This window comes from Muscardinus avellanarius (assembly GCF_963383645.1).
Source record: "Muscardinus avellanarius genome assembly, chromosome: 19".
Classification (NCBI taxonomy): domain Eukaryota; kingdom Metazoa; phylum Chordata; class Mammalia; order Rodentia; family Gliridae; genus Muscardinus; species Muscardinus avellanarius.
The window spans coordinates 18570655-18586805 of NC_137805.1; the positions used below are offsets into that span (position 1 = coordinate 18570655).

At 43.7% G+C, this 16151-nt stretch overlaps 1 protein-coding gene across 2 annotated transcripts in view; it reads left to right on the forward strand.

Moving 5' to 3' along the window:
- Positions 1-16151, forward strand: part of XRN2 (5'-3' exoribonuclease 2) — a gene marked incomplete at both ends in the record, with an annotated part of 71280 nt that overhangs the window by 34742 nt on the left and 20387 nt on the right. For both annotated transcript variants that reach the window (XM_080716621.1, XM_080716622.1), the window contains 7 exons: positions 1379-1486; positions 1800-1889; positions 2542-2614; positions 7554-7637; positions 8625-8722; positions 9568-9647; positions 11205-11261. In XM_080716621.1, the coding sequence (XP_080572747.1) occupies positions 1379-1486; positions 1800-1889; positions 2542-2614; positions 7554-7637; positions 8625-8722; positions 9568-9647; positions 11205-11261 (590 nt within the window). The remainder of the gene's footprint in view (positions 1-1378; positions 1487-1799; positions 1890-2541; positions 2615-7553; positions 7638-8624; positions 8723-9567; positions 9648-11204; positions 11262-16151) is intronic.

Below are 16151 nucleotides of genomic sequence, written 5' to 3' on the forward strand. Positions count from 1 at the left end.
TTTGTTATAAATCAATAGTATTTGTTTCTAAAGACTTTAAAGTTCCATAGGTGGTATTATGTAAACTAAGTTGGTTTTTGTGTGCTGAAAAATGTTCAGCATTAAGTACTGTGGTTGAGCACACATTGTCTTTAAAATTATTAAAGTTTGGTGGGCTTTTTACATTGCAATTTAAAAATAACTGAGTAACTAACTGACAGGCACTGAATTCCTGAACAAAGGACAGAGCCTGAGAAATACGGGGAGGAGTTCAAGAGGAGCCCGAGTTGTGCTGCTTCTCCCATAACCAAGTGCTGTTACGTGAAGGGACCGCCAGGCTGCATCTGTCTCATCCTTTTGATCACTGAGGTTCCACAGGGGTACAAGATTATGCAGACACACCAGGGTCTAATAGACATTAATGATTAATATCTGGCTTCATGCTCGGAGTGTGAACCAAATTGGTTTGGTTTGACCTGGGAATAGGTGAAGTTTTTTGGTAAGTAGAAGGTAACACAATATACCAAGTATTGAATCTAAAATACAGAGTTTACTTTTGCTTTCAAGATTTGAATCCATTAGGCACAGAATTGAAACACATGTGGAAAAAAATGTCTCATATAAATATAACTTCCTGTTATTTTCTTTTTGGTATGTTTACTGAAATTTTTATAGTCAAGAGAAAATTGTCTTATGAAAATATGATAGTTTTTTGTGGGTTTGTGTGTATGTGTGGCACTGGAGTTTGAACCCAGGAGCATTTTACCTCTGAGTTATACCCCCAACCCGATTTTATTTCTTATTTGGAAAGAAGGTCTCACTAAATTGCAGAGATCCTCGCTAAGTCGCTGAGGCTGTCTTGGAGCCTATGATCGTCCTGTCTCAGCCTCCCAAGTACTGGGATTACAAGTGTGTGCTACCATGCCTGGTGAAAATACAGTAATTTTAAAAAGACTGTTTTGGCTATTAAAATCTCTGCCACTGTTCCGGTGATGTCCCCAACTGCCTACTGTTCAGTAGCTGTCAGCTGCTACTTTGGGTTTTATTTGATGGTGACAGCTCTGAGGTTGGAAAGAAATGTCATCAAATGTATTTAAGGATAAAAATCTTCACCAAATTGTGGTTTTGAATGTGAGGTTTGCCGTTAGTAGCTAGTCATTAAAGATGCTTTGTAGCAGGTTTAAGCCAAGGGGCCACTGATATGAAGCAGAATATATTTTAAGACTCATGGAAAAAACCAGTCTATGAAATATATACCAGAAGTTCATGGTTTATAAATAGAACGCCATAGGTTAGTAGTCTAGTTGGGGTTTTGGTGGTTCTTATTTTGTTTGCTTGGGTTTTTGCCATGTCCATCATCATCATAGCTTTATGTTTTGTTTCTTATTAATGATTCTAGGGCTGTGCTTCCTGGAAGTGGTATTATCCATTCCATTATGCACCGTTCGCTTCAGATTTTGAAGGTATTGCAGATATGCCTTCCGACTTTGAGAAGGGTACTAAACCGGTGAGTTTGCTTTATTAGAATTGATAATAAGAGCCGGGCGTGGTGGCACACGCGTGTAATCCCCGCGCTTGGGAGGCTGAGACAGGAGGATCACACAGGTTCGAAGCCAGCCTCAGCTACTTAGTGAGGCTCTCAGCAACTTAGACCCTGTTTCCAAATAAAATAGAAAATAGGGCTGGGGGTGTAGCCCCAAGGTAGAAAGCCCCTGGGTTCCACCCCCAGTACCACGAAAAGAAAAAAAAAAAAAAAGAATTGATAGTTAAGTAAAACTTCAGTTAGTAATTTTGGGTCTTACCTCTTTGCTCTCTTGCAGTTTAAACCCCTAGAACAACTTATGGGCGTGTTTCCAGCTGCGAGTGGTAACTTTCTACCTCCGTCGTGGCGGAAGCTCATGAGTGATCCTGTGAGTCTTGTGTATCCAATGTGTTGGGAACTGGGTCTGTGGCCTGCAATGCTAGATAGTGGTCATACCGCCACATCACACCCCAGTCCTAGAACTGGGGTTTTGTCGTGTATTTTAGTCATAATTGCTTTTGTATCTCACACTAAGAAACTAAAGTGGGAAGCCAAAGTATTTGAGTTCTTGTGTCTTTTTTCCACTACCTATATTTTTTCCCGATTCTGCTGGCCATGAGAACACTATCCAGTAAATACAATTGATTTTTTTTTTCTCAGTCTACCTGTAAGTGTTTGTTTCAGCCATGTATGGTTTGATGGCTTCCAGAGCTTAAAGTCTGTGTTACCTGAAATCACCTCTGAACTTGTGTGTTAGCGAGAGAGGGTGAAACCCCGCCAGGAAGCGGGACTCGCTAGCATTGAACAAACCCGTCACTGCCCACTTTCTTGTGGATTGCTGTCATCGGTTCTGCAAGTCCTTGCTTTCATCTTTTAAGTAGAAGTGTTACTATAGCTAGAATTGTTTTACTATAGCTAGAATTAATGACCTCATGTCTTAACATTTTTTTAAGAGAAACACCTGATACATTGAAAGTTATCTCAAATTTTTGTTACAGAAATATATGACTTTTATTTTGATTCTTTTCTCCCTGATAAAGGATTCAAGTATAATTGACTTTTATCCTGAAGATTTTGCTGTTGATTTGAATGGGAAGAAATACGCATGGCAAGGTAAAATTTAGATGTAATTCTTTCCGGGTTGAACCTTCTGGAAAACTGAGCAGTTATGACTTAAGGGATGGAATTATTCTGTAAAGATATTGTCACGATTACTTGTGTAGCATTGATGTTGCCCATCACCTACGATCAGCTGTGATCAATGGTAAACACTCCAATAAGCAGTAAATAGGGCTGAGAAGATAGTGAGTCCCGTCTTGTCTTCTTTTGATTAATCGTTGTTTTGGCTTCATTCTGTCAGGAGCTCATTTTCACCTTTTGGGGTTGTTAAGAGAAAAACATGGTAGTATCCACCCAGAGATCCACTTACAGGCTTGGAACCTTCTGAAAAATATACTAGGACCTTTCATTTAAATACTTGACGTTACCGGGCGTGGTGGTGCATGCTTGTAATCCCTGCATTCGGGAGGCTGAGACCAGAGGATTGGGGTTCGCGGACAGCCTCAGCTACTTAGTGAGGCCCTCTGCAACTCAGTGAGACCCTGTTTCAAAACAAAGAATTAAAAAAATACGGCAGGGGGTGAAGCTCGGAGGTCGAATGCCCCTGGGTTCTATCCCCACACCACAAATACATACATACGTATATACATACATACATACTTACTTACTTAACGTTGGTCATAACTTGCCCATTATTTTTTACTTCTAATTAAGAAATTTTGTAGGAATGGCGACATTAGTGCTGAATTTAAGGTGCTGTTCACTACTCAATATAGAATTAATACAGAATCTCTCACAGAGAACTTCCCTGCCCAAGCCTTCTTTCAGCAAGTCGTTTTACCCTCCCCTCCTTCACACATTTCTCTGTGATAATAAGAATATTTGGTAAAACCTTGTTTTACCTATTCCTTGATTATTCCCTTGAGTGGGGATTACCAGCCGGTGAAAGTGCTCAGAGGGAGTCATGACACAGAGGAGTGCTGATGCCTGCGATGGGCAGTGGATGAGCCTCAATGGAGTGATGGCGGGAGACGCACCGGGACGGTGGATGCAGCGTGGCGTTCTGTCGCCAGGTCTGCCGTCTGTGGATGGTGGGAACAACTCCGCAGGTGGTTTTTTGTGGTACTGGGGATGAACCCAGGGGCATTCTACCTCCAAGCCATACCTCCAGGCCTATTTTTTATTCTTCGTTTTGAAACAGGGTCTCACTGAGTTGCAGAGGGCCTCACTAAGTAGCTGAGGATGTCTGCGATCCGTGATCCTCAGCCTCCCGAATGCTGGGATTACAGGCATGCTCCACCATAACAGGCCTAACACTTGTTATTTTGTGTTTTTTAAATAATCACCATCTACATGATTATGAAGTGGTATCTCATTTGCATTTTCTTCATGATTACTGGTATCGAGCATATCTTCATGTGCTTAGTGATTATTTGTATATCTTTGGAGAAATGTCTATTCAAATCCTTGGCCATTTTTGAGAGAGAGAGAGAGAAAGTGTGTGTGTGTGTGTGTGTGTGTGTGTGTGTGTGTGTGTGTGTGTGTGCGCGCGCCCGCGCGCGCGCGCTGCATGGTATAAGCTCTCTATATAGCCGCTGCTGGATAATGCCTCTTTACACACAGTTGTCAATTGTGTGAAGTCCACTTCGTTTTCTGTCACTGTGGCTTGCACTTTTGGTGTCCTGTTCAAGAAATCATTGCAGGTCTAGTGTCATGACTCTTTCTCCCGATATTTTCTTAGAAGCTTTATAATTTTAGCTTTTAAATTTAGGTCTTTGATCCCTTTGGAGTTAATTTTGGTGTGTGGGAGAAGGTAAACCTTATTCTGCATGTAGATTCCCAGTTTCTTACAGCATCAGTTGTTGAAAGACCTTTTTGTTTTTTGGGGGGTACTGGGGTTCCTGGAAACCCTTCTACCTCCAGGCTACACTCCCAGCTCTGTTTTGTATTTTTATTTGGAAACAGGGTCTCTTAAGCCAGCGAGGCTGGCTTCGAACCTGCGCGATCCTCCTGTGTCCGCCTCCCAAGCACATGTACCACCACGCCCTGCTGAAAGACCTTTTCTCATGCAATGGTCTGGACGCCTGTCAGAAGCCAGAGCAGAGTCTGGGTGCTTATTTCTGGGTTTTCTGATCTGTCGCATTGGTCCATTTGCCTGTCCTTATGCCAGTACCATAGGTTTAATTACAGTAGCTGTATAGAAGATATTGAGGTCTGAAATTGTATCTTCCAACTTTATTCTTATTTAGGGTTGTTTGGATTATTTGGGATCCCTTGAATTATATGCACTTTAGGATAGGTTTGAGTTTTTATTTGAGCATTTTTCGTGTGTGTGTGTGTTTGTGTGTGTGTGTAACTGGGGGTGGAACCCAGGGGCTTTCTACCTCCAGGCTATAGTCCCAGACCTATTTTATACTTTATTTGGAAACAGGGTCTCACTAAGTTGCTGAGAGCCTAAGTAGCTGTGGCTGGCTTCAAACCTGTGCAGTCCTCCTGTTTCAGCCTCCCAAGTTCTGGGATTACAAGTATGCCACCACGCCCAGCTAACATTTTGATATTTTATATGTTACTTAATGTTAATATTTTCACTTAAGTTCAATAGAAAAACTTTTGAGGTAAAGTTTAGTACTATTAGGAAATAAGTTATTTCCCTATACACATGTTTAAAACTTAATGGAAGTAATGATAATACATTATTTGGATAAGTTCTCACCCGGGTTGAGTCCTTCTTAAAATGACAGATAAAATATATTTGGTTAGTTTTTCAGATTTTTAGTGTGTGTACTTATCAACATTATATGTGAACTGGGTGTGGTGGCACACACTTGTAATCCCAGCATTTGGGAGGCTGAGACAGGATGATCACAATTCGTGGACAGTCTCAGTTACTTAGTGAGGCTCTTTGCAACTCCATGAGATTATGTTTCAAAATAAAGAATGAAAAAAAAAAATAGGGCTGGGGATGGGTGTAGCTCAGAGGTCGAATGCCCCGGGTTCCATCCCCATTACTGCAAAAAAAAAAAATTATATGTAATTTAATGGCAGTATGTGTATTTGTAAAATTTGCTTAGTATAGATTACAGCTTTGATTGCTACATATTTATACATGGACAGAGAATGTAAGTGACTTGATCAAAGCCACACAGGGCAGAGCCAAGATTTGAACCAGAGACCAGTGAGCCAGACTCCAAACGCTTCTAGGCGTGCCGTGCTCACCTGAATGTTGTCACTGCTGGGCTTTCCAGGTGGGGGGGTGGCGAAGTGATGGAGCAGTGTTGGCGGCCGGCAGCACACCACAGCAAGGCTGTTGCCGGGTCACAGTGTGGGCGCTCCTTTTCACTCTGTTCATGGGCTGGATTGTTGCGTGGTAATTGTATCGCTGTCAGCACTGCAGGTTGCATTTCGCTTCTGAAGTTAATATTGTACGGAAGTCCTCTTGTAGGAAAATCTTAACGTGTGGCTTCTTTTTAGATTCTAAATTTAATGGGTAGAAAATAAAAGCTAAATAATGCTGCAGTTTCTCATTGATGTATTTCCGTTGACTGAAACTTAAACAACTCTCTAGAGCTTTTCCCATATAAGTGTTTGCCAGTAATTTACATAGCCTGGTTCAGATATTAATATTTTTGAAGTCACTTTGTTAGGCCCTTCAGAATTCATAGTAGAATTTAGTGGGGTTTTTTTTTGTGTGTGTGTTGTTGTTGTTGTTTTGGTGGTACTAGGGATGGAACCCAGGGTCTTTTTACCTCTGGACTACACCTCCAGCCCTATTTTCTATTTTATTTGGAAACAGGGTCTCACTAAGTTGCTGAGAGCCTCACTAAGTAGCTGAGGCTGGCTTCGAACCTTATGATCCTTCTGTCTCAGCCTCCCAAGCGCGGGGATTACAAGTGTGCGCCACCACGCCCAGTTAGCACTTAGTTTTCTTAACATAAAAAATTCTCTTTCTAGAATTGTTTCCTTACTTTGAAAATATGGTAGCTAAATAATGACAGCTTTGGAAGTAGTTTTAAATTAGTTCTGTTTAGCATTTGTCTTGCCTTTTTGCTTTAAAATTTTTACTTAAGCGCCGGGCGTGGTGGCGCACACTTGTAATCCGCTTGGGAGGCGGAGACAGGAGGATCATGCAGATTCGAAGCCAGCCGCACTGGCTTAAGAGACCCTGTTTCCAAATAAAAAAGTATAAAAATAGGTCTGGGAGTGTAGCCCAGAAGTAGAAGGGTTTCCAGGAACCCCAGTATCACCAAAAAAAAATTTTTTTTTTACTTAGCCAAAATACTGTTGTTCTTTCTACAAATTGCAGCCAATATTTTTTCAGTAACTTTGTAATAGTGACTAATAATAGATACCTCATTAGTGATAAGATTTTCTGAAAACCATGGATGACTTTAAATAAAACACTGCCCTTAATTTCAGCATGCACTGGAGGACAACTTTAAGTCCCGAGTGGACATCTGCTCTGTTTTCCACCTCATCATTTCAGCAAGTCTGAAGGATTTCTGTAGATCGATGAGCAGGTTTTAAACTGTAAATAGGACGCTGTGGGATTCTAGAGACCTTGGCCTGTAGTCTAGTCGGATAGGACTTCTCAGTGTTTCTGTTGGATGATCGCATTTTGAAAAAGACGACACCAGGTGCCAGGGAGATGAGCAGTCACGCTCAGGCCCTCAGGTGCTCCGCCGGCTCCCTGAGGGACCTGGGAAGTGAGGTGAGAGCATAGGAGAGTGGCCGGGGACTTGCTCATTTCAGTTAGTATCGCCAGAGATTCAGAAAACAGGACGTTTGAGCCATTTCAAGTATGAAAAAATAGGGAGAATTTTCTTTCTTCTACTGTCAAGAACAAAATATCTGTGCCCTGAGATTTAGCTAAATGGTGGGATCGAGGTCATTTCCAAAATCTCCACGTCGCCGGGGATATGACATTGTACCGGATGCGATTGTTCGGGCCAGTACGTTGGAGTTGGGTGGCTCTAACGGCGGTGTGTGTTCCCAGGTGTTGCCCTCTTGCCGTTTGTGGATGAGCGAAGACTGCGAGCTGCCCTAGAGGAGGTGTACCCCGACCTCACTCCGGAAGAGAGTAAGGACTGCGCGCACCTGCAGTCAGCGCAGGCTGTGTAGTGCAGACTTCACAGTGCCGCGCCACATTGCACCCGCTTTCCCACACAGTGACTGGGCTTCCGACTCTGACATCTGTAAAGTGATAGTACTTAAGTAAAAGCTTTGAACTTACAAGTGTTTGTTAAGCTTACATCCCAGCTGGGTGTGGTGGTGGGACTGTAATCCTGGTATTTGGGCCTGAGAGAGGAGGATGGCAGGTTTGAGGTCAGTCTCAGAAACTTAGTGAGATCCGTTTCAGAATTAAGACAAAAACAAAGCAAAAAATAGAGCTGAGGATCTGGCTGGAGGTAGAAGGCCCCTGGGTTCCACCCTTGATACCACTGCTGAGTCTCCTTTAGCTAGTGATCTTTGTGTGGCATGCCACAGTGTTCCTGTGTTGGCACGGTCGTGCTCATTCCCCCAGCTTCCTTCTCCCCTCCACTGCCTCCCAATGGGGCGAATCAGGGCAGAAAGAGCTACAGAGCGCAGGCCACGGAACCGAGGCAGAATTGCCATAAGGCGCTCCTGAAGCTGGGCTCTTTTAACCTGCGTTAGGTAGCAGTGTGAGTCTGGAGGGAACCGTTTCTTTATCCACTATCTGTAGAACAATCTGCCATCAGATGACACAGGTAGTTTCCTTGGGGAATGTTTATATGTTTCTTATACTAAGAAATTGAGTTTTTTAATACATAAGGAGACTTTGCCCTTTATCTTAAAATGCATTTTATCTTCCAGTGATATCTCTTTTCTGATAATCACTGATCTTTGAAAACATATTTCAAACTATTTTTTCTTCCATAGAGGAATATCAGACATTTAGGCCTGTCACTTTTAAATTACTTTTCATGAGCTATTTCTGGTGGGATTTACTTTAAAAAATGTGGGTGCAGTTTGCTGTGTTCTTACAGAAATGAGTCTTGTAGATACACTTCCTTGAGTGATTTTACTCTTTTCCTATTTACCCCAGGTAGGAGGAACAGCCTTGGAGGCGATGTCCTGTTTGTGGGGAAACACCACCCACTTCACGACTTCATCTCAGAACTCTATCAGACGGGCTCCGCACAGGTGTGTACAGTTGGTTAGCTCATTCGCACAGGTGTGTACAGTTGGTTAGCTCATTCGCACAGGTGTGTACAGTTGGTTAGCTCATTCGCACAGGTGTGTACAGTTGGTTAGCTCATTTGCTCCTGGAATTAGAAGTGCTTGCTTTCTTCTTTCTGGTCCTGGGGATGGAACCCAGAGGCGTTCTACCTCCAAGCTACACTCCCAGCCCTATTTTTTATTCTTTATTTTGAAACAGGCTCTCACTGAGTTGCAGAGGGCCTCACTAAGTAGCTGCGGCTGGCCTCGTGTCCTCCTGTCTCAGCCTCCTGATTGCTGGGATTTAGAAATGCATTTTTAAACCTTTAGTGAAATATACATAACATGAAATTTGCCCTTGTAGCCAGTGTCGGTGTAAACCTGACAGCGAGCTTGATGACGCTGAGGTGCCATCACCGCCGTCCATCTCAAATCGAGGATTTCTGTCCTGCCCACAGAGATCTTGAACCCATTCAATGAGTTCTTCATTCTCTCAGTCTCTGGTAGCCTCTCTTTCTACTTTTGGTTCTATGAATTTGTTTATTCTTGGTACCTCATAGAAGAGGAATTATATATTTGTCCTTTGGCTTATTTCATATAGCATATAATGTTTTTAAGGTTCATCTATGTTATAGTATATACCAAAGTGTATCCCTTTTTATGGCTGAATAATTTTCCATTTACATATATATGTGCCACATTTCGTTTATTCATCCACCTGCTGGGTTATTCTGCCTTTTGACTCTTATGGATGATACTTCAAGCATCGGCTTGAGTTCCCATTTTCCATTCAGCTGGGTCTGAAACCAGGAATGTGTGTCTCCACACAGCCAGTGGACGTGCCGCCTGAACTTTGCCACGGGATTCAAGGGAAGTTTTCCTTGGATGAGGAAGCCGTTCTTCCAGACCAGTAAGCATTCATTTGTGTATGGTAGAGTGGCTGGAAGGAGGTTCCTGGCAGCTTTCCTTGTTGTCTAACATTTTGTTTTCTAGAAGTACAGAATAACACTTACCACTCTGCTGGACTCAAAGAGGCTTGATCAAAGCCCAGCCCTTCAACATGCAGGGATTGTGTTGCATTGTGCAGGATGTCTGGGGGTCCCCGAAGGCCGTCAGGCACTAACAAGCTCAAAATTGCTCTCAGAATAGTACTACAGTGTTACACCATCTGCAAGGAAGGGATCAGAAGCAGAGAAAGGTTTTTTTGTTTTTGTTTTTTCCGGTGGTACTGGGGATAGAACCCAGAGGCCTTCTACCCCCGGGCTACACCTCCAGACCCATTTTTGTATTTTATTTGGCAACAGGGTCTCACTAAGTTGAAGAGGGCTTCACTAAGTAGCTGAGGATGGTTTCAAACCTGTGCAGTCCTGTTTCAGCCTCCCAAGTACTGGGATTACAAGCATATGCCACCCAGCAAGAGAATTTAGCTGTTCGATATGAAGCCAGATACTGAGATTTTCAAAACTGTGAAACAGTGACACTCTTCTTAATTTATTTTTTCTCTATAAAATAGTTTTTCATTAAAATGCTACTTATGTTGACATCTAATAGGGTTTTAATTTATAAGTTTCAATTTTTCTGTGTGTGTGTGGTACTGGGGGTGGAATCCAGGGGCTTTTCTACCTCTGAGCTATACTCCCAGACCTATTTTCATATTTTATTTGGAAACAGAGCCTCACTAAGTAGCTGAGGCTGGCTTCGAATCTGTGCAATCCTCCTGTCTCAGCCTCCCAAGCTCTGGGATTACAAGCATGGCCACCACGCCCGGCTCACTAAGTTTGAATTTTTAATAGATAATCTCAGGAGATAAAAACAAAAGCTCTTTGAGATCCTCAGTGACCTTCAGAGTAGGGTTTTTGAGCAGGGGAGGACTGCTTGCTCGTGGGTGTATGTGGAGGGGGACGGCCGCTCATGGAGGGGGTGCACCCTCCGCTTCTCTAGGTGACTGCTGGCTGTGTGCCAGAGTGGCCACCCTATTGTCACCCCAGGCTGCTGGTGAGGGATCCTGTCGCTCACTTCCTGCAGACCTTGGGACATTGTCACAACTTTAGGTTTTGCCAGGCTAGGGGGTGCTTATGGCATCTTGTGGTTTACTATTGCATGTCTCTGATTAGTAGTGAGTTTGAATATCTTATGGTTGATGGCCAACCATTTGATTTTTCTCACTTAGGAGGTACTTGCTCTGTTTTTTATAATCTGTTTTTGTGCACTCCTGTTTGCTGGGGGGTTTGTTGTTTGTTTTGTTTTACAAGTTTTGACAAGCCCTTTGCCCATAATTGTTTTTTGTTTATGAAATGATATAAAAGGGAGATGAACACTTTTTAAGATAAGAGTGGCCATACTGTTTTTGTTAGTACAAATTATTTCTCTTTCCCAAAGCCTAGCAAACACAGGAACATCTCACTTCTATTACCTAAATAAAAGGTTACAGTTTATGAATAGATGGTTCTTCTCTTTTTCCCTTTAGAGTTGTATGTTCTCCTGTTCCCATGTTACGGGATCTGACACAGAATTCTGCAATCAGGTAAGTTTTCCAAAATTCATAGCATTTGCCCAGAACACAGCTCAGACCCTGCAGATAGGTTTTTAAAAGGCCTCTGACTCACAAGGAAGTGCCAGTTGTTAATCTACCAGTGCTTTGAGTGGAGAGCCCTGTGTCGAGACCTTAGAGCAGAGCCTCTTGACTTTAAATTATGTATGTTGTTAAGGTTCCTGACTTAACAAGCCCGCTTATCTGTTTTCTGGTTTCCCGTGACAACCTCCAATTCTTCCTGGATTAGGAAAGTGGGAGGTAGAGAGGCAAGTTTCTAGTAGTTTGCTGTGTAGAAGCAAACAGACCTCTCTACCCCGCAGCTCACGCAGCTTCATTGTATTATAGCAGATTATTTTAATCGCTGTGTTCTCGCAGTGGTTTGTTTTGTTTTTTCTCGCAGTATTTTAAAAACAAAAATGTTACGTAATATATTTTAGCTAAAATGAGGTACAGTGCTTTTGTGAACATTTTTCCAGCTGTGGGATGGGACGGGGCTCAGTGGTAGAAGTGCCCGTTGCTTAGCACAGCCTGGGTTTCAGTCCCAGCACTGCCAGTTACCATAAACGTCAAAGACTAAGTTCTGTCAGGAAAACGTATTTATCCCTCAGTTCCTCAGTAACAGCAATACTCGGTACTGAGTAAAAACAATGTGCAGGGTAATATAACTGTTTGGAATAGAAGTCAGTGAAGTTGTTGCTCACTTTCGTAACAGTTCTTAGTCCTGACAGCAGCATGTACTGTCATCATCCGACCTAGTCGTTTGTCGTTTTCTGACAGTGTCCGCAGGCAAGACGAAGGCCAACGCATCTCAGGTGTCAGGAACCTGGTAAAAGCCTCCTGATCTTGGGCCTTCCTTTCCCACCCATTTTTATGATTTCTCTTTTTCACAGGAAATATAGATACTATATATATTTATTAGGTATAGGCCTGTTTATTTCCTTTTCTTAATGGATTTAGGTAGTAAATGCTTGCCATTTTAAAGAAAAATCGGGGCCCTCTTCCCAGGTTGGTTGCTTTCATTTGCCTGCGCAGTGTTTTCGACACTTGACATGTAACTGGTCCTCGCCCCTTGTCTTTGAGCCCTCTCGAGGGTGGGTGTAGATGGCCCAGCCTGGTGCCCAGGCCGCCCCAAGCAGCCTGGCTCTGGCTGGCCCACGGGACACCATGCACTCGCAGACCCTCCCGGCAGTCCTCTTGGGCCTGCCATAGTTCTGCTTGTTCTTCTTAGCTTTTCTTCATCTTTTCAAGGGCCTTCCTGCCTAGCCCTCTAGAAATAGTTAATTCTGCTTAACATTCTCATTAGGAGAGAGAGGCTTAGCCACAGCGGAGGCGCAGGATCAGCGGCAGGTCCTGGAGGCTTTCTTAGGTGGTGGGTGGGCGGTTGTTTCTGAGCCTGAAGGAGACTTGAGTATTTGGCGCTGTATTTACTGTTTGTTAAAATGAATCCTAGATCTAGGCGCATATTCAGGTGCATTTTGAGAATAACTTCAGAATAACATTTAATCTCCTAAAAATTTATGAAGGACCAAAGTTAACTTTTTTACTTGATGAAGTAATTTTCAGTGTTTTCTCTGAGGGGTGATGTTGCGGCTAAGGCCCAGTTGAGTGCAGGGGTGCGTGCGTGCGTGCGTGCGTGCGTGCTTGAAGGCTGTACATCCTGGTGCTGTATTTGCGTCATCGCTGGAAATCCAAACGTTCAGCCTCAGGCGTCAGTTGTCAGTTCTATTTTTCCGCCGTTGCTTCCTCTGTCTGGGTGCATCCAGGGTCTCGCTCCAGACTTGAGAAGGTGCTGAGTTTGGGTTGGTTATTCTTGTTGTGTTTGGTCTTGTCTGTAGTGTTTGAAAGTATACAAGTTAGATGAAACAGTATGAATCTGAACACCGCTCTCCTCTCGGCCCAGCCACTGTTGAGTCCTCGGCCTCTCTGCTGAAATTGGCGTCGACAATTCCATGTGTGCAGAGCCTGTGTTCACGTGTCCCTCCCCCGGCCTCCATCACTCATGGGCGCCTCCTTTACCTGCACTCCCTCTCGACCACGGCTCTCCCTGGCATCCATATAGGAGAGAACCGTGTGACTGGCTGATCTCACTTAGCATAATATTTTGTAGATTCCTGAAATTTTCCTGAAAAAATGGCAGATTCCTGTCATTTTCCTGAAAATGACATAATTTTGTACTTTGTCCTTGCCAGTACTTATTAATGGAAGGGTTTTTGGTGCAGAAAATTGAATTTGGAGGGCATTTGCCTCTGAGCTAACCCCCAGCCTGCCCTTTAATATTTTGTTTTGAAACAAGTTCTCGCTAGGTTGCTGAATCTGTTTTGGGTACTGAGGTCACCGAAGCTGGCCTCGAACCTGCAATTATTCTTTCTCAGCCTCCCACGTACTGGGATTGCAGGTGTGTATCACCATGCGTCCCTGGATTCATTGTTTGTGTTCTTGGTGATTGTCCTTGTGGCTGCAGTTAGATGGAATCTCCGCGTTGTTTGGTTTACAGTTCCCTAATTGCTAGTGATGGTGGACGTTTTTTTGTTTTGTTTTGTTTTTTCATTTATTTTTTGGCCAATTGTATTTCTTTTGAGAAGTGTCTCTTCAGTTCATTTGCCCATGTTTTAATTGGGCTTTTTGTGTTGTCTTTGTCTAGGTTAATTTGAAGAAACTTCGTACAAGTTCTTTAAACGTTTTGCAGAATTCACCAGTGTCTTTCTTCCATTTCCTCCCTCTGCCGTCTGTAACTAATCTTATCCCGCCTTAAACCATCTTGGATGCTTCTCTTTAGTTCCCGGGTGAAAGAATTCCCTTCTCGCTCCACCATGGTTACCAGCAGCATGGCCCCGGGACCCTTCCTGGATCCCAGCTGGCCACATTGCACGGCGTGCTCACATAAGAACTAAGTCAGTGATGCCCTATGCGTGCCTGTAATCCCAGCTTCTTGGGAGGCTGAGGCAGGAGGATGGCAAGGTCGAGGCCAGCCTGGGCCACTCACTGTCAGCTGAGGGCTGGGTGTGTGGCTCAGTGGTAGAGCACCTCAGATTTAATCCCCAGTAGAGGAAGAGAAGCAAACAGTGGGAAGGGGGCATGAATTGTACGTGGTTCAGTTCAACCTAGCTCTTCTCAGATGGTCCCACAGAAGCAGGTAGGGTTTATGGAAACAAGCCAGTTGTGCTACGCAGAGTTGGCGAGGCGGGGTTAGTCCTGGGGCTTGGCCAGGCTTCCTTGGCCTTTGTCCTCTTGTGAGGAAGTGGTTCGTCTCAGCTGGTGGAGGTGCAGAAGTTACACCATGGGGAGCTCTGCATCTCAAGGGCTCTGTTTGCACACACGCCCTTCCACACACACTGCATTGCACACACGGGGCTCTACTCGGAGCAGCCTGGGCCTGCTGCTGCATTTCCTGCTCTCTTCCTTACAAAACAGTTCTTATTTCTGTATGAGAAAGGGTGCGGGCTTGGTGCCCGACAGTGGGCCCTCCGCTCCCACCGCGGCACTTGTGTGCGCAGTTGGTAAGGGTTGTTCAGCCCTGCTGATGCCGAGATGCTGTCCGCGACGCTTCCTTGGCAGGTCCGGCTGTATCGCCATGTCCTCTCTCCGTGCACCAGAAGAACCCAGACACTCAGCTCCTGGGTTCTGCGCGTGCTCCGTCTGCCCTGCCCTTGTCAGCGCAGGGCGCGCTGTGGAGGAATTGCTGCTCGGCTGCCTTGCTCATGGTGTTTTAGTATAAATTTGAAGCTAATTTTATGTGCTTAAAATGACAGTTAAGTCCCACTGCAATAAGGTTTGTGCACCAGATGGACCCTGCTTGTTAAAATAGCATTATTCAGAAACAACCAGCAGCCTAAGAATGTCAACCAGTCAGTAAAACCTTTTGCAGTAAAATCTTCTTAGCTGATTACCTGTAATTTGTAATCAGGAATTTTGGAAACTCAAAAAAAATAGATGATGGTATAGAGAAAATCACAGGTAACCTTGTGATGGATCTTTGTTGTATATATATTTCTCCCCATCTCCTGTTCTCTTCTGTTCTATTCTGTTCTTTTCCTAAAATTTTAAACTATCATCTGAGGATTCCATTTTAAGGAGTAACCCAGGTTCTTTAACCAGTCTACTGTTTTTCATACACTATTTTTACAATCCTTATGACTAAGGATGTTTATGAGCATTTTTAAGTAAAAAGTCCGATGCATAAATGAACTTCTAAAAGATGCTGCTAGGTCAGAGGGAAGATGCATGTGCTACCAGCCTTTGAGGTAGATTCAGACATGCGCACCCACCACACACCCAGGAAGGAATTGACCAGCTTATACCTAGCGTCTAAGGGGATTGAGCCGGGCGTGGTGGCGCTCGCTCGTAATCCCAGCATTTGGGAGGCTGAGACTGGAAGATTGCAGTTCACAGACAGCCTCAGCTACTTAGTGAGGCCCTTTGCAACTCAGTGAGACCCAGTTTCAAAATAAATAATAAAAAATAGAGCTGGGGGTGTAGCTCGGAGGTCGAATGCCCCTGGATTCCATCCCTAGACCCGCCAAAAAAAAAACAAAAAAAAAACAACCAAACATATATTTATTTTTCAATTTGTGACTGTTTCATTTTAGTTCTTTGTTTATTGTGTGGTACTGGGGATGAAATTCAGGGTTCTACCTATGGGCTACATTTCCACACCTATTTTATATTGTATTTGGAAGCAGGGTCTTACTAAGTTGCTAACAGCCTCACATTTTAAGTGGCTGAGGCTGCCCAGCGCCCAGCTCTACTTTTAATAATACACATTAAAACACTTTTTTTTTTTTTTTTTTTTGGTGGTGGTACTGGGGGTGGAACCCAGGGGCCTTCTACCTCTGGGCTATATTCCCAGACCTATTTTTTTTATATATTTTGTTTTGGAAACAG